This window comes from Bombus pyrosoma, linkage group LG9 (genome assembly GCF_014825855.1).
Source record: "Bombus pyrosoma isolate SC7728 linkage group LG9, ASM1482585v1, whole genome shotgun sequence".
NCBI classification, from domain to species: Eukaryota; Metazoa; Arthropoda; class Insecta; order Hymenoptera; family Apidae; genus Bombus; species Bombus pyrosoma.
This window is the reverse complement of record NC_057778.1, coordinates 14,195,560-14,216,178: the sequence shown is the minus strand read 5'-3', so window position 1 is coordinate 14,216,178 and position 20,619 is coordinate 14,195,560. Positions and strand designations below refer to the sequence as shown.

The window sequence follows — 20,619 nt, the reverse complement described above, 5'->3', positions numbered from 1 at the left end:
GAGCAAAATCTAGCGACTGAACTTTTCTATCAAACTAATATCATTGCTCAAATAATACTCAAGAAAACACTTTTGCGTTTCATATAAAGGAATATCAGCAATTAATCGATCATAGTTTCCTTCATACTTTATTTTTCATATTCATTTCACATTATATTTTTCTCAGTTTCACACGGCGCGGACTTATTTCGTTATCTTCCCTTTTTTAAATTTCCCTTTCTCTTTATCATATATAAGTATAGCGAAATCATCTTGCAATCACTCTTTGAAAGGAATAATAGTCATAGCTAAGTTAAATTAGCAATTTTTTTATAAATTAACAATGTTAATACTTTCATGCAATAGGTAATATGAAAATAAAATTTCATTCTTAAAATTTTGTTATATGTATATATAAATATGTTTAATAGTATAACGCCACCATTTTGATCTTTTTATTTTATCGACATAACATTTTAATAGATCCCAAATATTAAACCATTTTTACTTCTACATTCTATTACAACTTCTAAGATTTTATGTCAATATATCAAGGAAAACATATCCTTTGGTATAGAATTCTTCGTAACATACCTATTTATTAAAAGTGAATTAGGTGTTGAAATATAAGAGTATAAGAAATAATTGTAGAAACCACAAACGACCATGAAAAATATAAGTATTTACACATGGAACGTACACTTGTAACGTCAAATCCGTTCAAATAATTGTTCTAATTTATTCTGTTTATAAACTTTATCTTTACCAGATTATTTTCGTAACATTTATAAAATAAATAAAAATCTATTTTCAATCATTTTTTATACCTTAAGATACCATAGTAAATAATACTTAACTTAGTGATAGATAACTTTAATATATATGCACCTATAATAAATCATAAGGAAAATGTATTGCGTTATTTCGATATTCTTCCGTAACAACAAACTTGTTGTTTGTTCCCGTTGTTCCCTAAACTACAGATAACAGATAGTAATATTCCTACGATAGCAATGAAAGGAATTTACAGTTATGTCTAGAAGATATTTAAAAGAAAGTTACATACAATATATAAAATAAAAGATACCTATACTGACCTTTCTACAATTGTTAAAATGTTATCTAAAATCTTGAGAAATATAGCAAAGAAATGAAAAATATCATTTAGTAAATAAATAATTAATACGAATGTTCAAATCTTCTTTCAATATAAATTTACTGTTTGTTTCTTTTTGTTATTAATAAAATCTTCTATAATCAGAGACAGCTATATCTGGTAAGTTTGATTCAAATTTTCCCTCCTTATTATTCATATTCTTCTATTTCTTGATACTAACTGCTTAATTAATTATGACCTTGTTTCTGTGAAAGTACAAATTATTTCCCAAAATGTCTGGATTTTAACAGATAGATGCATGATTTTTATATCTTAATCTAATTCATAAGAGATTAGCAAATAAGTCAAGTTCTTGAATACCAATAGAAATTATAATCGACGTTGAATACTTGAGATCGTGTACTTTTCACTTACCAAATAACCTCTCCGAAATGATTAACGAGCGAGAACGACGATGCTGTGGCTCGACAAGACACTGCTACAGTGACCACAAGCTTCTTCGGTCCACACGACTCCCACGACGAGAACCCGCCACAGGGTCAAAAGTACCTCGAAACTCGTATCCGTCAGACCCATTACCGCGTCACTAACCGTCCACGAAATATTTTTTTTACTTTGCGTGGAGAATCTTCCAGACGAATTGCAACTTCAAACTAAATTCAATGATTACTTCTACCTCGAATACAGAAAAAGTTCGCGTTTGTCTTTTTCTTTCCACTTATTTTACTTTGCAAACGTAACAAAATAAATCATCGAATCATGAAAATTTTTAGTTATTGCCTTTTATATACATGTTTTGTTTCAAATTGTAATTAAATAGTTTACAAAAATCACAGCCGCAAAAATGGGTGGTCGATCGCTTTGCAGGCTGTCTCCGGAAGCAATTACCCATTGATCACGATGACGGACCATCAGAAAGTTATAGTATAAATTCGAAAAGAGAACCTTGTCGCAAAGGTTCGAAAGAATGAATGAGGAAATTTGCCGGCAGCAGGACGTATATACGCGCTGAGGTCACGTGACACTGCGTAGTCCAAACCAGACACGAACTTATGTCTGCGCATGCACGGAATTTCGCGGCATCCAAAAAGGCCTCACGCGTCGGACTTTTAAATAAAAAATTGTAATTAAAAATTTTATTTTACATGCTTTGAAAATAATATTTTAATTTTGAAATAAATTTAATGCAGCCATGTATACGTGTTACATGTAAACTGCGTGTATATACCTAAGAAAATGTTATAACTTTCTAAATAAAAGATAATAAATATTTCTATGTCCACTAGTATTTTCCGTTACAGACACGCAAATGTTTACATTTAACTGTTATATTTATCGAATCCATGTACAATATAGAAAATAAAAGACCTTCCTTCTTTTTATTCCTTATCCTAGAATGTTATTTTTGATTGCTTTAAAATTAACTTTAAAATTAAAATTGATTCCTTTAAAACTATGTATGTGTATTTTGGATATACAAATTCATCGTATCTTAAACGTGCGCACCATGTATGATTCTACATATATAAATTTTTTTAGTAGATTAATAAATTTATACTGTACTATAGATGAGGATCACTACGTGATCGTAATTACAGAAATTAATATCACTTAGAAATAATAGAAAGTTAATGTAATTATTTTTCTACATAAAGAATCAAAAATTAAAAAATTAAATATACTTAAAATATAAAATTTTTAGCAATAGCAGAAATTATATACAGTTACTCATATTATTATTCGGACATTATTATCTCTGTATTTGTTGCTTTGTGTAGGAGAGTATGATTTAAATATCGATTTGCTTATTCCACGAGAACAATTTCTTTTTAACGATAACGTTTAATTATACATCTTATATAAAACAACAAATATAAAGATAGTGGTGTATCCGAATAATAATATAAGTAAACTGTAATAACTTCTTACGTAAACACTAAATACATATTACCTTTTCGTTCATCGCTGTTACATTACCAAGTGAACATGTAAAGAACAAGCTTGTCGCGACATCTTTTAGGGCAACTTTATAATAAATATGTTGTCAAAAACTGGTTAAGAATAGGCTCTTATTTTCCAGTGACTGAACATTTGACAGAACGATTTCAGCTATAATTTCAATATATTACTAATTTATACAATTTTCTAGACCTTGATTAAAATTATGTTAAGTGAATGTAAATTAATTTTATTTACAACAAAATCAACATATTTTATATATGTATTACTATATTGGTAATTCAATTGTTACTCTTATAATTATAGCAACATGTAGTTACTTATCAAAAAATAAATTAAAGCTGTATTGTATGTATTGTGTCGCCCAGTAAGTTCGTTCCGATTTTTAAGGAATTTGATCGACAAGAAAGATCATATTGAAAAGTTTTTCGCCAAAAAACCTGAGAGGTTCTGAAAGGATGGAATATTTAAATTGCATGAAAGATGGAGAAAGATTATGGAACAAAATGGCACCTATATAATTCAATAAATGTATATTGAATCGAAATGTAAATCGGAACAAACTTTCTAAACAACCAAATATTTTATTTTTTCTAAAATACAATAACATTAAATGATCGTTACAGTTTGTATCATATACTACATAGGTATACAAGAGATATGATAGAATTTGGTCGAAAGTTTTTGTAAAACGGAAGTTAAATTATATTATCCACTAATGTCATATCGAAAATTACGCACTCTATATACATACATCATTTTTAATGTGTATCTATAAAGATAAAAAAAGAATCAAAATCTACACTAATAATATTAGCTCACCATCAAAATGTCTGTAAATTATTCTAGTATTTGATGTGTATCACGTATTACTGCTTGCGCAAGTCATCAGTTTCGTCGCCATCATAGCGACGAGATCGCGATCGCTTTTGGCCATTGAGCCAGAAATTGGGATCATCATCGTTTACGACGAAAAGCAAAGCAGAGCTTTTGCTCTGTTAACACCTGTGTTTTTGGTCACCCTAGTACCGTCACATCGGCCGTGGACTATCGGCATCTCAAGGAATTTTTCTTCACCTTTGACGATAACGAAACATGGCTTATTGAAGAAGATGAAGGGTCTGCAGAAATACATTGTTTCTCCATACGGAGGAAACCGTAGCCTCAACAACTCTGGAATTCAGCACGAACGCTTTCGTGCCAGAAATGGAAAAAAATACGAAATTTCCGCAATCCTCCGCAAAGGGGGTTCCTGCTGATGCTAAAAAAAACCAAGGTGCGTTATCAGAATGTTGATTGCTTCGATAACGACGTCACCATTTCGCTGACGTCTTAATTGCTTACTTTTTACAAAAAAGACATTTATTTCTGATGTCCTATGACTTCTTTTAGAAATACCGATCTCTACTATTCATTATATCTATTTGTAACTCAATCTATTTTGATAAAATATTTTAATTATCTGTATAATCCATTGAATTCTTCGAGAGTTCATAGACTGGTACATATGAAACATTCTTGTAATATATATACAAATTTAAATACTAATTAATTCTGTACAAGGTGTCCCACGCAACTGGGACAAGCTATAGTTCTGAAACGATAGAAGATAAAAAGGAATTTCATTAAGCAAAATTAAAAGGTTTTGAATGATGTATAATCTAGTATAGGTGTCTACTTTGAAAATAGTATGTATATAATATTTAATTATTGTTGAGTAATTGAAATTAAAATATCTCCTAAACTAATGTTTTTTTATAAGAAGAGATTTAATACCTCTTTATATAAAATTATGACCTAGATCAACTAACGTGACCAAAAATATATTATTCCATCTAAAAGAGAAAACTTGTCCTTCATACGTCCTCTACGCATCCTCCTGTAAAAAACTAATCACATAAAATTATATCCTCTTCAAAACATTAATTTTTTATCTGAAACATTTTTCATTATATCTATGTATATATATATTTATATATATGCGTAGTTTATAATATACCTTGAAATTATACCAGTGTCTTATTGAAAAAACTTAAAAAATTATAAATTATTATTTATGTAGATATTATAAACAAACTTTTTCCAAGGAGCTCGCGCAGACGTGAATCAGCAGGTACTAGCAATTTTTCAAAATCTGAACAATCAAGGAAGTGTAATGTACAAAAAACAAAAAATTTTGATAAGAGACCAAAACCTAAAGGACAATATCATGGCAGTTCAAAGGAGGATACCAAGGTTACTTTCCACATTTGTTTGTATTTGGCATATTTAATTTATATATAAGACTAGATTCAAATTATTTGAATTTTTAGGTAGTGCAAGCAGAATTAGCTGAGCCTGGCTCAGTAGTGGTCCAAGGAAGTAAAAAGCAGAACTTGAATCATCTGCTGAATTTTCATTATGAACCACGTGAAATGCAAGGTGGTTCAGGTACATGGAATCATGGAAAATCGATAAAAGGTTTGCCTAGGAACAGTAATAGATGCCTTCCACCAGTGCAACGCCATAAATACAACAAAGAACAGTTTTTGCAAGCTAGGTAACATATTTTATATTAATACTGACAATGATATAATGTTAACAGTATTAATAACATATTAACATAAATTTTATTTTTACTATTCTTTAGTTGCCAGTTTGTTGTAAATGCCAATGGGAATTATACGTTATATTTAAGTGATCCTGATGTACTAGTTGACTGGAAATTGATAGAACAAATTGTAAGTTATAAATATGTTGGTAAAAGATCTTTTAAATTCTGTTTATTTTAATAACAATCATGATAATCATGAAATTTTATTGTTTAGAAACTTCACAGTTCTGAAAACTTATCATGCCCGATATGTTTGTATCCACCAGTTGCTGGAAAAATAACACGTTGTGGTCACGTCTATTGTTGGCCGTGTATCCTTCATTATTTATCACTTTCTGATAAACCCTCACGTAAATGTCCTATTTGTGATGAATCTGTTCAAAAATCTGATTTAAAAAGGTAATTTATTTGAATGTATAAATAATAATACATTCTTTAATTAAATTTTTGTGAAGGAATTGAAACTCTCTTTTTTTTTTTCTATTTCAGTGTTAACGAAGTCACTCAAAGTACGTTAAATTTAGGAGATACTATCACTTTACGTTTGATGCGCCGTGAGAAAGGGTCACTGCTTGCAGTACCTGTTGGATCTCTAATTCAAAATCCAACAAACTTTTTCCCACTATCGGAGACTATTAGCAATCAAGTGTATTCAAAACTCCTTATTGCAAGTACAGAAGATGTAAGTTCCTGAGTCTTCCAAAAATCAAAGTGTAAAAATTTTAAACTGTCAATGCTAATTATGATTCGTGTCATGAATTATGATTCAGGTGATGAATATCATTGAATGTGAACGTACACAGTTGAAATTTGAACTATCAGATAATCCTGATTCTCCGGAAAATTGTTATATTGAACAGGCGCTTGATGAACTTTCGAAAAGAGAAGGGGAATTATTACAAAGGGTAAAATTAAATGAAATAGACTTTTTTACTTCCTAACTTAAAGCATTATAAGTAAAAGTTTTTGCGAATAGCAAAATTCTTTAAGAAAAGAAATTTTTACAGGTAAAATCGGAAATTCCTCTGAATGAAACTTCAACATTGGCCTACAAATTACAAATAGAAAAAGCCGATATTGAGAAACATTTATCTCAATCAACATCTCAAGACTATGAAGAAACAAATACTTCAACAAAAAAGAATAAAAAGGATGTGGATGAAGAAATATTAAAATCTGTGGAAAATTCGTCTAACGGCGTTCAATTAACCCCAGACATACCAAAATTCTTTTATTTTTACCAAGGTTCTTAATAAATACTTTTTACTATTTTTATTTCTGTTTATAATATTTAATTTATTTATGAAAAATTATATTTAATATACGTGTATGATTTTCAGCGGAAGATGGGCAGCATCTGTATCTTCATGCGATGAATGTAAAAATGCTAGAAATGCAATATGGCAGTCTTGAAAATTCCCCTCGTGTGATAATGGGAAAACTCCTCGAAAAAGAGGGAGGAAGTCTTACAGAAGATCTAAGACGTAGACTAAGATACTTATGTCACTTGCCATTAACTTGCCAATTCGAGGTAGCTGAAATTGAATTAAAGCCACCAATTGTGTCGGAGGAGGTTTTATCTTCATTTCAAGGTAATTTTTTCGTTGTATTTGCAGTTCTTAATTTCTATTTATATTTCAATCTATGTTATGATTTGTTATAGATCAATTGACACTGAGGCACAGACATAGGCAACAACGAGAACGTGACGAAAGAAAAAGAGAAAAACAAATTACCGAGGAAGAAAATAAGCGAATGGGAAGATATCCAACTCCTGCCGTACACATTGATTCACGGCGACATTTTCCTCGATGGCAGCCAGAGTTGTTGTTTTCTGAGTATATATACTTACATAATACACTATTGTATCACATGCCATCATACATTCAATATGTTTGCAGGGAAAGTGTTCCGTCACCGCTAGAATCTACGGCGGCTTCAAGCGTAGCTAGTAGTCCATCTTCCAACACATTTGACGAAATGGTTGCATCTAGACAAACTGATAATGTTGCTCACGAACAGGGACCATCATTTGCAGAAATGTTGCGAAATACTGGCACACGTTTGAAATCGCAAACACTATGGCCATCGATTAACTCCGCACATAGGAAACAGTATTCTAGTCTGACTGTTCAGACGCCTTCGAGAAACACCGAAGAAGAAAATTATGTCTCAGTACCATCATACAGTCAGAATTTTGGTGATGCTTTAGCAGCCGCTTTACAACAAACTAAGTTAGGTAAGCCCTATATTGTAATTATAATTATATATATTAGTTTATCATTTTATTTGAGATGTGAATCATCTAATTGTATCTTTTATTTATAAATAATTAATAAGCATAATTCAAATTTGATATCTATTTTTTAGAAACAGAGAAAAATGGAGGTGGAAAGAAAAAGAAGAAAAAGAAGAAAGGGAAATCAACCGTATTGTTTGCAACTACTGTGGCACATGAATCTTAATTCTTTTCATGATAATGCTTGCACTTTACGTTGTTATTTTCGAATTTCGCGTTTCCATTGTGTATTTTATTACCGCGTGTTATATTTCAGATTATTTCGGGTATATGTTAGGAAATTTATCAAGTTCTAGTATAAATCGTAACATGTAATTATATATTATCCTCCATTTGTAAAACTTTCATCATTATATTATCGATTATTGAACAATTGTTTCCTGTAGCATTCGGGTCTGTTGTGCTTGCAAATAAAATTTAGTTTCATGGAAAGTATTGTGAGTCTTTTATTACAATGACTGTTACAATTCAAATTGATAAAAAGATAAACAAGAAACTCTTCATCATTTATTTGACTGTATAGTTAATGTGTATGCTATGTACATGTACATATATAAAACATTCATAAATATGGGACAAATTTAAGTTTCAAAAAAACTTCCCACGACCTCTTTAAAATTTTTGAATAGAAGTGAACTTTTTATTTGCTCAATAACTGCAGCTAAAATAATTTTTACCTTTCTGAACCTATTTACATTTTAATTTTTGATGTTTCTCTGTATTCTCCTTCTTTATATTTTACTATATAATTTGTCTCCTTTTTTTTCTATACAAAAGACTAAAGAATTACGAAACACTTCATAAAGTTTAATTGTTACTACCGGTTTTATTCTTCTCACCAACTTTAGATGTACGAAATGTTGAGTTTTTAAATTACTTAAAATAAAATATCGTTTTTGGGATGGACTATAAAATTATTTGCTACTATAAAATATATTTAATATTGAGGTGGGACGACAGCCATATAAGTGACGTTCTATGGAATTGGATATTCCAATTTATCATAACTCGAGTTCATTCTGATACTTAGCCAACCGCGCGCGCCACAGCGAGCTATACGTTTCTCACCGCAATGGACAAGCCAACCTATACGCTGTCCACCGCGCAATTTTCCAAACAATGCGGATTAATATTCACTATTTAAAAAACAAAGAAGTCTAAAAATTATTTAAGTGATCAATTATATTTTGCGGTAATGATTTTGTTTAATGATTTCACATATTGTTTATACAAAACATCAAATTAAAAGTATATAACAATTATCTTTTGTAGTTTATGCAAAAAATATAGGTAAAATAAAAAATTAATAATGAATTTTAATATTTTTTTACAGTGTGGAGTATCGTTCAATTATAACTTTATTTAATCATAACTGATAGTGTAACTTTTTAATTTATTTTAACACCACTAAATTGGTGTATTTTATTATATACTGTACTTTATAAAAGCAGCAAAAGTGGCACAATTAATTGGGAACAATTCCAGGTAAACAATAATTGATAATAAAAAAGAAAGAAAATGCGTTGCTAAGGTCAAAAAGGGCGATCTCCCATTCTGTCAAGCGCGATGTACTTCACAGTGGACATCTCCACTATTCGATTGGCTAAGTGTTAACAAACCACTGACTCTTTTAGATTCTCACTTAAAAAAGGTAATAAATTGTAAACAATTATGTAAGTTTTAGGGATTGTTTTATATTTTCCTGGTTTTTTTGAACATAGAAAATCATCACAACTGATCTTCTATCGACATTATCGAATTACAAGTACAATAAAGTTATTTTTTACGCATTGTAATCTATTGAAAATTATTTGGCTAGTTTTACAAAAACAGAATAAATAAATCTAAAATAATTTATACGATGTAGTAGAAGAGAAAACTGAAACCTAGATAAATTAATACTCAGGAACGAAAGACCGCAGCTGTGAAATTCTATGTTCTTCGAATTGATGTTATCCTCCGAATAGGAATAAATCATGGAGAAGGCAGTGACAAGCGAGTAACAATTTAGTCGACTTCTTCGATAGTAGGACCAGATGCACCACCGCCAGGAGCACCACCTCCTGCTCCTGGGAAACCTCCAGGCATTCCACCAGGCATACCTCCAGTACCCTGGTACAACTTCGTAACAATAGGATTACATATAGCCTCTAATTCTTTCTGTTTATGTTCATACTCTTCTTTATCAGCCAACTGATTGGCATCAAGCCACTTAATGATATCGTTGCATTTATCCAATACAATTTGCTTGTCACTGGCGCTGATTTTATCCTTGAGTTTCTCATCTTCCACTGTGCTCTTCATGTTAAAGCAGTAAGACTCAAGACCATTCTTAGCAGCGATAGTTTCTTTCTGTTTCTCATCCTCGCTACGATATTTTTCAGCTTCGTTGACCATTCTTTCAATATCTTCTTTGCTAAGACGACCTTTGTCGTTGGTAATGGTAATTTTGTTCTCTTTCCCAGTAGATTTATCCACTGCAGAGACATTCAGAATACCATTGGCATCAATGTCAAATGTGACTTCAATCTGAGGAACTCCTCGAGGGGCTGGTGGAATACCACTGAGCTCAAATTTACCTAATAAGTTGTTATCCTTTGTCATAGCACGTTCACCTTCATAAACTTGAATCAATACTCCTGGTTGATTATCAGCATATGTAGTGAAGGTTTGAGTCTGTTTTGTTGGAATAGTAGTATTTCTCTTGATAAGCGCAGTCATAACACCACCAGCAGTTTCGATACCAAGAGATAGAGGTGTTACATCAAGAAGCAGTAGATCTTGTACTTCTTCAGACTTGTCACCATGTAGAATAGCAGCTTGTACAGCAGCTCCATAAGCTACAGCTTCATCAGGGTTGATAGACTTGTTCAATTCCTTCCCATTAAAGAAGTCCTGCAGTAACTTCTGAATCTTAGGAATACGCGTGGATCCACCAACCAAAACGATATCGTGAATCTGAGCTTTATCCATTTTGGCATCGCGTAATGATTTTTCCACTGGCTCGAGTGTTCCTCTAAAGAGATCAGCACAAAGCTCTTCGAATCGAGCCCTGGTGATTGAGGTATAAAAGTCAATTCCCTCATAGAGCGAATCAATTTCGATACTAGCTTGAGTAGACGAAGACAAAGTGCGTTTCGCACGTTCGCAAGCTGTTCTCAAACGACGAAGAGCACGTTTATTTGCAGTCAGATCTTTCTTGTATTTGCGTTTGAATTCTTGGACAAAGTGATTGACCATACGATTGTCGAAATCTTCGCCGCCAAGATGAGTGTCTCCTGCTGTTGACTTGACCTCAAAAATGCCATCTTCGATGGTCAAAATTGAGACATCAAAGGTGCCACCACCAAGGTCAAAGATTAGGACGTTGCGCTCGGTGGTAGTTTTTTTATCCAAACCGTAAGCAATGGCGGCAGCGGTGGGTTCGTTGATGATACGTAAAACATTCAAACCCGAGATGGTGCCAGCGTCCTTGGTTGCCTGACGCTGCGAGTCGTTGAAGTAAGCAGGTACAGTGATCACGGCATTGCTGACACTCTTGCCAAGGTATGCCTCAGCAGTTTCCTTCATCTTTACCAGGACCATTGAACTCACTTCTTCAGGGAAGAAAGTCTTCGTCTCTCCTTTGTAATATACTTGAATTTTGGGTTTACCACCATCGTTTACAACAGTGAAGGGCCAATGTTTCATATCAGCCTGAACAGTGGGATCCTCGAAACGACGGCCTATGAGACGCTTGGCATCTGAAAATAAGTAGAAAATTAAATACTTCTTTATCCTTTGTATTCTCAATTTAATATAATATAATTTCAATGTCGTTTAACAACATTTTAACGCAATAAGCGTTTGTGCTATTTTTTATTACATTAACAATGTGAGGACTGAGGACGTGAATTCGCTTCTTTCATTTTCCAACAGTTGGGGACAGGATACGCGAATTCACGTCTTACATATTTCATGCAGTATCTTATAAAAATACTAACTACTGTTAAATGGAACAGTAAAAAAGGCAATGGATACTATAAACAAAATATTATGAATGTGTTTTTACATTACATATATGAATAATACGAAACCGTTACCAATACATTAGATATAATATTAGTCGCTTTAAATCTTTTCAATCGATCCAAAAACACGCGGAAATTCGTATTATATATGCTCGTCTATATATAGGCTATGTCAGAGCAGCCGGTCCCCAACGTTATTTTTAAGACTTCTATAAAATAAAAAATCACTTTTTATGTGAAAAATTTTTATTGAAATAATTTATCACGTTAATGAAATAAATAGAAAGCTCTTGTAACATATTTCGAATTTCTAATTAGATAAAAGTATCATATATTTATTAAACAATAATCCGAACAAAGATGGCGACCGTAATGGCGACCACTAAACGTTATGCCCGTACATCTTTGCAGATGCGCGTGCGTACATAACGCATATCCATTACATATTATAGATCGAGCTTCTCATCGTCTACCATATTAAAAATTCTTTACGCAAATTTACAAAATTTCAAAGTAGTGCTATTTTATCATTAATTAAAACGAACAATCCATTGTCATTTTACAGCCATTCCCATTATGTTACTACAATAATAATTTAAATACTCAGAAAAATGTTGGAAGCCAATTCATAAAAATTGAAATATTAATTAATATCGTTAAAAACTAGCTTAAAATTAATTCAGAAACTGTAGTAAAAAAAATACATCTTGAATAATGTTAAAAAAGAATCTTATCTACATAATATGCAAATTTTCACTAGTATTAATTTTATAAAATTTTCATTCGAAAAAATCTCTAAATTTTTCATAATACTTAATTACAAGATCTATAAATTAGTTTTTGTATTTTTACACACGTACTAACAAATCTATTTCAATTTCAATGGATATAAATAATTTGAAGAAAATGTTTAACAGATAATGGAATTTTACAAAAATGCATTCAAGATTTCAAAAAATGATTTGTATTTCATCAACAAAAAATACAAAAACATATGCGGAACAAATTTTTCACAGTATGTAAAAAGAAAGATTTATGACTTTATCCATGAGACGTAATATGAAAAATATTTGATAAAATAGACTTACCGAAGATGGTGTTGTTGGGGTTCATGGCTACTTGGTTTTTGGCAGCATCACCAATTAACCGTTCAGTTTCGGTGAATGCAACATAGCTAGGTGTTGTACGATTTCCTTGATCATTGGCGATGATTTCCACCTTTCCGTGCTGGAATACACCAACGCAGGAGTAAGTGGTGCCGAGATCAATACCAACTGCAGGTGCTTTGGCCATCTTTGCTTTTTCTGTACAAAATATAAATGGAAATTAAATTTATGGACAAAACGTTGAAATGATTTTCCAATTAGATTAGCGTCAAATATTGTAGAAGTAAATACGGATACAGTGGATACACACACCTTTCTTCTTTACTCGCTTGTAAAAGTTCGCTTCGTAGGACAGTGAAGAGATTCTCCGTTTGACGATTCGCAACGTGAGTGAAGAACCCGTATCCGCATTTCGGTATATATTACTTTCCCAGAGGACGCTTCTGGAATGTTCTTCCTACTCAAGCATCTTCTATCAACCAATCAGAAGTTAGATTCTGTTAGACTTGCGTCATTACTGGATACGCGCCACGAACTACGTATATCAATGGTGGAATTTTATGTGGTTATTGATTGATACGAAAGAAGTTTACGAAACACAAAAATTATTTTAATTTCTTGAAACTATTTTTTAAACGATCAAAGTATAAATGAAATAATTTTTTAAACAATCTCCAGCTGGAACGACAGATAATACGGAAGTAGAGTATAAGGAAGTTGGAAAAAATTTAGTAACTAGTTCTAGAAAGTGTGTAGTTACACACACAAGTATATGTGAAGTTTATATCCATGCATGGTTGTGATATGCTTTGTTTTAGAATTCCTTAATTTCTGTGACAATTGTATTACCTTTATAGATTATGTGTTCATTTTATGATCGTGTCACTTTTGACAAATGTATGAAAATTAAGCTGATATTACAGACAATGAACATTATATTACATTATATTACATACAATACAATACAATGCGTATTCACTTTGTACAATAACAGATCTCTAATAATAATTATTTATAGAATATATATGTATGTATGTACATACATATTGTACATATGTCAATGGTAAAAGACGTCAATTTCAATAAATCATAATGCTGCGTCATCATAATGACATAATAACAATGAATTTGATAGAAAAATCGTAAGAAATATACATATATTCTATCACATATTCGTTCTTAAATTAAAATGAAATTATGCTACATTATAAATTTAAATTCATTGTCAAATTAATAATAGTCATTAATTAATGATTAATATAGCATAAAATCGGACAAATAGACTATTCTAGAATTTTATATCTTTTGTATTATTACATTTCCTTGTTGTCACATCGATATATTGATTCAATATAACAAACATTTCTCGATTTCCATTTATGTATATACTTGAAAATCTGTATTACATGTATAATGAACATGTAATACATACACATTCTTATACCAATTGTGACGCATGAACAATGTATCTGCTTATGAGTTTGTATATATACATATATATGTATGCATATAAACATCATAAGCTTTAAATATCCATGAAAATATCGCAAGGTTATATAAAAAAGGAAGTCATTTATATTTCACAACTTATTTTCATTTATTTGAAAATTATTCATATTTTGACTAAATAATCAATTTTTCAAACAAATTAACATATTAAATTTATTATATTTCATGGTAATAAAAGCATTAAATTATGTATTCATAACGTATAATTTTATACAGCTAACATTTGGCTTCTAAGAATACACATAAATGATAATAATAAAGATAATAAAAAAGAATATGGAATATTTTACGGTACTTTATAAACTTTTAGATTTCCCGTACTAAGTATCATTTTATTTAAGAGAAATATATGTATATCATAAACCATGTATAAACGTATGAAAAAATCATAGAATGTTAAAAACTTGTTCATCGATATCAATAAAGCTTATTCTTTTAATCATAATAATTATTCGATGAAAGCGATATTCTCATTTTATTCTTATTTTCTGAGGTATCGTTTGAATTATATAATTTGTAGAATTTTCTTGAAACTTTTCTTGGAAACGAACGCAGCCCATGTGACAAAGCACAGTGCATGCAATCAATGATGGTACGTAAGCATTGCGGTAGAGTTCGCGAATTGTAGAATCTTCCAGTACATTCCCGTGTAGTCATGCTATATATACCCATCCAATACGCTGTATAGTTGCTACTGTACGTTAATATATGTGTGTTATTTGATCGAGACATTTTAAAATGTACACTTTATTGCTTATTAAAGCCATTTTTACGAAAGTATACTTTTTGATATATGTTTTATATCGAAGATGTATACATCCCGCTAAACGTATTTATGCATGCGATCAATGTGAATCACACTTAAAGTAATCTTGTATCTGTATTTAATCGATTAAAACCTCACCTTTTTAGTTATAGAATATTCTAGCTAACTTTTACAAGAACCGGGAAAAGGTTAATTTATACGATATTAATTTATATTATGAATGAATTTATATATATATTATGGATGAATTCAATAGAATTTATTAATCCATTATATTTATTTAATCCATTTAATCCATTATTATTAATCCTTATTTAATCCTTATTTAATCCATTTTAATTTATTGTACAAGAAGAAGGATAGTAAAAATTTACAAAAAAGAGAATATTGAATTATCTATCTGTTCATTCAACATACTTATATATGTAAATATATACATACATATACGTATGTATGTATTTTCTTTTCATGAACGATAATCATCGCACTACGTCATCAAACTATAACGGCAAACTGCGTATTAATCTATGATATAATTTGCGTCTTTTTTCTTTTTTTCCCTTTAGTAAAATTAATTATAAAAATATTTAAAATTTTTAAGATTTTCTTTAGTAATTCATAAAATTAATAAAATTAATATATCGAAAAATATTTTTTCAAATTCATAATGAAGTTTATCTTATCAAATAACGTATATTATGTATTTTGTTATAGACTACTATAGATTATTAGAGAAACCAGAAATGAGGTTGGATCTTGATTGTTCATTACCATACATCGACATAACATGATTCCTTTCATAACTTAATATATTGTAGCATTTATAATCATAAAATCTCATTATCAGCAAATCTCGTCATATTAGAAGATTATCGTTTATGGTATAGCCGTAGTAAAGCTTTCAAAAGTTTAACAATGGAGAGGTGACAGACGATACTGATAGGCACGATTGTATATACAGATTTGGAAACTCTCGTAGTGGGAGTAAGGCTCGTGATATTATGAGGTGTTTTAAAAATCGACCGGTAGCCATAGCACTGCAATCGATTTATTAAACTTTTACAGCTTTTGCATAAGAGGCCATCTTTCGGTAAAAACAATAACTATATACACTGAAGATAAAAAATATGAACTAATTTACTTTTCATAACGTTTCACAATTTATTTAAACTAAATACATAGTATATTAAACTATATATATAGTATTTTATATGATACTATTTTTTGTGATTACGTGAATAAATGTGACATGCAATACTTTTTCATATCCTACAACCATTATTTTATTGAGATTTATCAATGGCACCATCATTTGTATCCACATTACTTATTATTCTATCATATTGTACATATTTCAATTATTCTAATTTGTTATCAAAGTAATTCTTTTTATAAATAATCAGTTAAAGACAAGAGTTCGAAGAATTCAGGCCTGCTGTGCAGATTGGAAAATTTTATCTAAGTTTATTACAAAATTTGGATTTCGTGTTAAAATATTTAATTAAATAAGTCAAGTTTCTTTAATGCAAAAATATTTATTTTATTGAATTGAACATGTTTTTAGTTATTTGAAATAAGTTGCAAGATCCCCACGAGTTTAACAAATTGATCCTTGCGCTACGATCAACGACCGATTTGCAAAGCACACCTTTCCACATTAAGAGCCTTGTCCCCACTATGGGAGTTTCCAGACTCATATATATATAATGAGAGAGGAAATTCTCTCTGGTACAATGTATGCGATATATGACCGTGGTGTATACTGTATACGACTGCTTAATTCGTGTAATTGACAGACTGTCAAATTTAATCTCATCTTTAGGGAAATATTAATAAAGTAATCTGTAAATCAATTAATCGTACTAGTGACAGTTAAATATTTTATTATTTTGTATATGATATACAAACGATCATGTCTAATGCATCACAAATGTCTAACGAACCTTATCGTGAATTAGGAGAATTACGTGGTTCGGAATTGAATGTCAATTCAGGAAATGTGGCAAGATGTAGTAGAAATTTTGGAAATTGTATTGAACGTTCTTTGGAACTTTCTTCTGTTGTAGTTATTCCAGATGGTAAAGTATTTTTTTAAGAATATCTATATCGTAACATGTGTAAATTATTATAATGTATCTTTACAATATTACTGACAATTTTTATGTACAGGATAATCTGCTTAAACTTATCTATAAAGGAGCGGGTGACTGTAAGTTATGTAAATATCTTATTATGCATGGAAAATATAACATCAGATTTTTTAAAATGGGATTGCTTTCCTTTGCATGGGTCTTAAGATGATTCAGTTTCTTCTTGGGTATGAATAAAATGTTACTAACAATTTATTTTGTTAAAGTATGTGATACATACTTTTCTATAACATAACTCTAATTAACAAGTTGATTTTTTAAATCTTCTACATGTATTAAGCCTATATATGTTATAACATGAAATATTTTATACATATATATATATATATTGTATGTAAATATTATATGTAGTATTTTTTTTTAATTTGAATAAGTAAATAATTAAACATGTAATACATAGTATTATATACAATAACTACTGACAATTTATTTCTAAAGCGATTTGTTTTATTGAAATTTAATATTTCTTTTAATATTGTGAAAATTTCATTGGCAGATACATTTACTGTTGTTCAAGCTATCAATGCGTTAGGATTTGGAAAATTTCAAGTTAAATTATCTTTATTTACTGGTCTCTGTTGGATGGTAGATAGTATGGAAATAACAATATTAAGCATTTTAAGTCCATCCTTACATTGTGATTGGGGTATAACTAGATATCAACAAGCTTTAACAACCACGGTATAATAGAACATTGTTCAATAATATAGTCATATGCAATAAAATTTTTCCAATGATCTTTATGTAATATATTATTGCATTTATTTCAGGTTGTTTTCCTTGGTATGATGCTAAGTTCTACGTTTTGGAGTAATTTAAGTGATAGATATGGTAGTAAACAATCTTTAACTTTATGTGCAATATTGCTACTTTATTATGCTCTTTTAAGTGCTTTTGCGCCAAATTTTCTGTGGATTTTATTACTTAGGGGATTAGTTGGTTTTGCTATTGGTTGTGTACCACAATCGTAAGTATTTGGTAAGTCCTATAAATAAAAGTATCAATGTTCTTAGAGCAGATATGAATAACATCAGTTATTATTTCAGAGTAACATTGTATGCAGAATTTCTTCCTGCAAAACAAAGAGCAAAATGTGTTATTTTGTTAGATGTAAGTCCTAGTCAATCAGTCATACTCACTCATAAATAAATTTGATGTAAACATTTACATTGCTCATATGAAATAATTATTTTTCATAGTGTTTTTGGGCGCTTGGAGCCTGTTTTGAAGTGGCAATAGCATTGGTAATAATGCCAACTTTTGGTTGGAGATGGCTTCTCATTTTATCAACAATACCACTTCTTGTATTTGCTATTATTACTCCAGTAAATATTAAAAATCAAGCATTTATAACAAGTATTAAATAACATTTTTTACCTGATACTTTTTGTTAGTGGTTACCAGAGTCTACAGTATTTGATATAACGAGCGGAAGAATGGATAAAGCTGTTTCAACTTTAGAACGAGTAGCAAGAGAAAATAAAAAACCTTTACCTCCAGGAAGATTAGTTATGGATCGCTTTTATCAAATTAATCATGGCAAATTGAAAGATGTATTAAGCAAGGAAATGTGTAGGACATCTACCTTGCTTTGGCTTGTATGGTAAATACTACATATGGTAAATATTATATCTTGATACATTATATAAATAATGGTAATGGCATTATTTTAGGATGAGTACAGCATTTTGTTATTATGGTGTTGTATTAATGACTACAGAATTATTCCATACATCATCTGAACAATGTAGTTTGTGGGAAAACAAAAAGGAAGATACTTGTCAATTAGATTGTCGTTTAGAAAGGAGTGATTACATTGATCTTCTTTGGACAACGTTAGCTGAATTTCCAGGAATTTTTTCCACTATTTTTGCGATTGAAAAAATTGGTAGAAGAAAGACAATGGCCTTCCAATTAATAATGTTTGCTATGTTAATCTGTTTCTTAGGTAGAGCTTGTCTATTAAACAGAGCAGCGTTAACACTAGCAATTTTTCTAGCTAGAGGTTTAATTGCCGGCGTGTTTCAAGCTGCATATGTATACACTCCAGAAGTGTATCCGACTCATTTACGTAGTATCGGTGTTAGTACTTGTAGTGCAATGGCTAGAATTGGTGCAATGGTTACACCATACATAGCACAAGTATTTCTTCAATGGTCTATTACTGGAGCAATGGCAATTTATGCTGCAACAGCATTATGTGCTGCAATAGCTACTCTTGCTTTACCTGTTGAAACGAAAAATCATACATCTAATGACACAACTCAAGAGGCGCGATAAAGTTTCAACCTTTTTCCATTTTTCTTTTTTTACTACTGAAATATTTTAAGAGGGAAAATATATTTTCATCAACATTACAACATTCTGTCATAGTCGTTAAACTAACAGTTCTCCAATGATGAAAAACAAATTCGTTTCTATTTATTGGATATTCTTTTATTTTGTTTTACAATCTTATAATTACATATATGCATAACTAGTATTACTTTTTGTTCCTGACTAATTTTGTTTTATAAATTACTTGAATGAATAGGATACACTATATATCATAAGTTATTTAACATATGTGTATTTACTTTTCTGCAACACTTTAAACAGTGATAGTAAGTTTTAAACATATAAGAAATATACAAAGACTGATATATAAAATATTAAATATTAATATATAACAGAAGTGCCAAAATGCACAAACGTGCAGGATTAATGTACACACAATAAACCATAACTTTTGTTATCTGTTTTAGTATTACAACAATAACATAATTTATTTTCATAAATAGCAAAGCATGTAAAGCTACAATATATGTATCTCTATAAAAAAGCACATTGTTTCTATTTCATGATTTAAAATTGAAAATACAAAATTGTACTAAATTAATAAATTTATCACTATTTTGCTAAGTTTCTTTATAGTGTACCCAAATAAAATGTAATATATTTACAAATGCTGGAAGAATCCTAATAAATTGTAGAATCTTGTACTTTTTTAATGCAATCAATTCTTAATATACAGATCTCCATATAATGTAGTAAGCGAATTTCGAACTTTCAGATTTTAATTGAAATTATCAATAGCATTCGTTAATATTTATTAATTTTAGAAAATTAACAATATACACTATTATCTGTAA

The 20,619-nt window shown here is 30.1% G+C and overlaps 3 protein-coding genes across 8 annotated transcripts; 2 read left to right on the top strand and 1 right to left on the bottom strand.

Annotated features, from left to right (window-relative positions):
* The first annotated feature begins 3,939 nt into the window (after positions 1–3,939).
* On the top strand, positions 3,940–8,379 carry LOC122570916 (RING finger protein 10). Of its 3 annotated transcripts, none has more exons than XM_043733903.1 (12): positions 3,940–4,331; positions 5,118–5,290; positions 5,368–5,594; positions 5,685–5,775; positions 5,863–6,047; positions 6,138–6,330; positions 6,419–6,553; positions 6,656–6,893; positions 6,989–7,240; positions 7,312–7,471; positions 7,550–7,887; positions 8,019–8,379. In XM_043733903.1, the coding sequence occupies exons 1-12, from the start codon at positions 4,262–4,264 to the stop codon at positions 8,111–8,113; spliced, it is 2,157 nt and encodes a 718-aa protein (XP_043589838.1). In that variant the 5' UTR covers positions 3,940–4,261; the 3' UTR covers positions 8,114–8,379. The 3 variants fall into 3 exon arrangements, with proteins under 3 accessions (XP_043589838.1, XP_043589836.1, XP_043589835.1); XM_043733901.1 differs by having other exon boundaries at positions 7,312–7,474; XM_043733900.1 differs by having other exon boundaries at positions 3,941–4,331; positions 7,312–7,486.
* A 1,344-nt stretch (positions 8,380–9,723) lies between these two features.
* Positions 9,724–13,530, bottom strand: LOC122570917 (heat shock 70 kDa protein cognate 4). The gene is made up of 3 exons (XM_043733904.1): positions 13,376–13,530; positions 13,046–13,261; positions 9,724–11,690 (listed from the first exon to the last, which is right to left on the bottom strand). The coding sequence occupies exons 2-3, from the start codon at positions 13,248–13,250 to the stop codon at positions 9,955–9,957; spliced, it is 1,941 nt and encodes a 646-aa protein (XP_043589839.1). The 5' UTR covers positions 13,251–13,261; positions 13,376–13,530; the 3' UTR covers positions 9,724–9,954.
* A 3,132-nt stretch (positions 13,531–16,662) lies between these two features.
* Positions 16,663–20,469, top strand: LOC122570918 (synaptic vesicle 2-related protein). 4 transcript variants are annotated; one of them, XM_043733908.1, is made up of 9 exons: positions 17,335–17,416; positions 17,508–17,547; positions 17,636–17,655; positions 17,985–18,169; positions 18,259–18,455; positions 18,535–18,598; positions 18,688–18,813; positions 18,883–19,091; positions 19,162–20,469. In XM_043733908.1, the coding sequence occupies exons 4-9, from the start codon at positions 18,071–18,073 to the stop codon at positions 19,766–19,768; spliced, it is 1,302 nt and encodes a 433-aa protein (XP_043589843.1). In that variant the 5' UTR covers positions 17,335–17,416; positions 17,508–17,547; positions 17,636–17,655; positions 17,985–18,070; the 3' UTR covers positions 19,769–20,469. The 4 variants fall into 4 exon arrangements, with proteins under 4 accessions (XP_043589840.1, XP_043589841.1, XP_043589842.1 ...); XM_043733906.1 differs by lacking the exon at positions 17,636–17,655 and having other exon boundaries at positions 17,278–17,416; XM_043733907.1 differs by having other exon boundaries at positions 17,297–17,416; positions 17,508–17,655.
* Positions 20,470–20,619: the final 150 nt, after the last annotated feature.

Bases quoted from the DNA above. Each gene is read 5' to 3' on its own strand.
- LOC122570917 (XM_043733904.1), bottom strand. From the start codon at position 13,250: ATGGCCAAAGCACCTGCAGTTGGTATTGATCTCGGCACCACTTACTCC. The intron at 11,691-13,045 runs GTAAGTCTATTT...ACTTATTTTCAG, and splicing joins CCCCAACAACACCATCTTCG to ATGCCAAGCGTCTCATAGGC.
- LOC122570918 (XM_043733905.1), top strand. From the start codon at position 17,251: ATGTCTAATGCATCACAAATGTCTAACGAACCTTATCGTGAATTAGGA. The intron at 18,170-18,258 runs GTATAATAGAAC...CATTTATTTCAG, and splicing joins AACAAGCTTTAACAACCACG to GTTGTTTTCCTTGGTATGAT. The intron at 18,456-18,534 runs GTAAGTATTTGG...TTATTATTTCAG, and splicing joins ATTGGTTGTGTACCACAATC to AGTAACATTGTATGCAGAAT.
- LOC122570916 (XM_043733900.1), top strand. From the start codon at position 4,262: ATGGAAAAAAATACGAAATTTCCGCAATCCTCCGCAAAGGGGGTTCCT. The intron at 4,332-5,117 runs GTGCGTTATCAG...TTATTTATGTAG, and splicing joins TGATGCTAAAAAAAACCAAG to ATATTATAAACAAACTTTTT. The intron at 6,048-6,137 runs GTAATTTATTTG...TTTCTATTTCAG, and splicing joins CAAAAATCTGATTTAAAAAG to TGTTAACGAAGTCACTCAAA.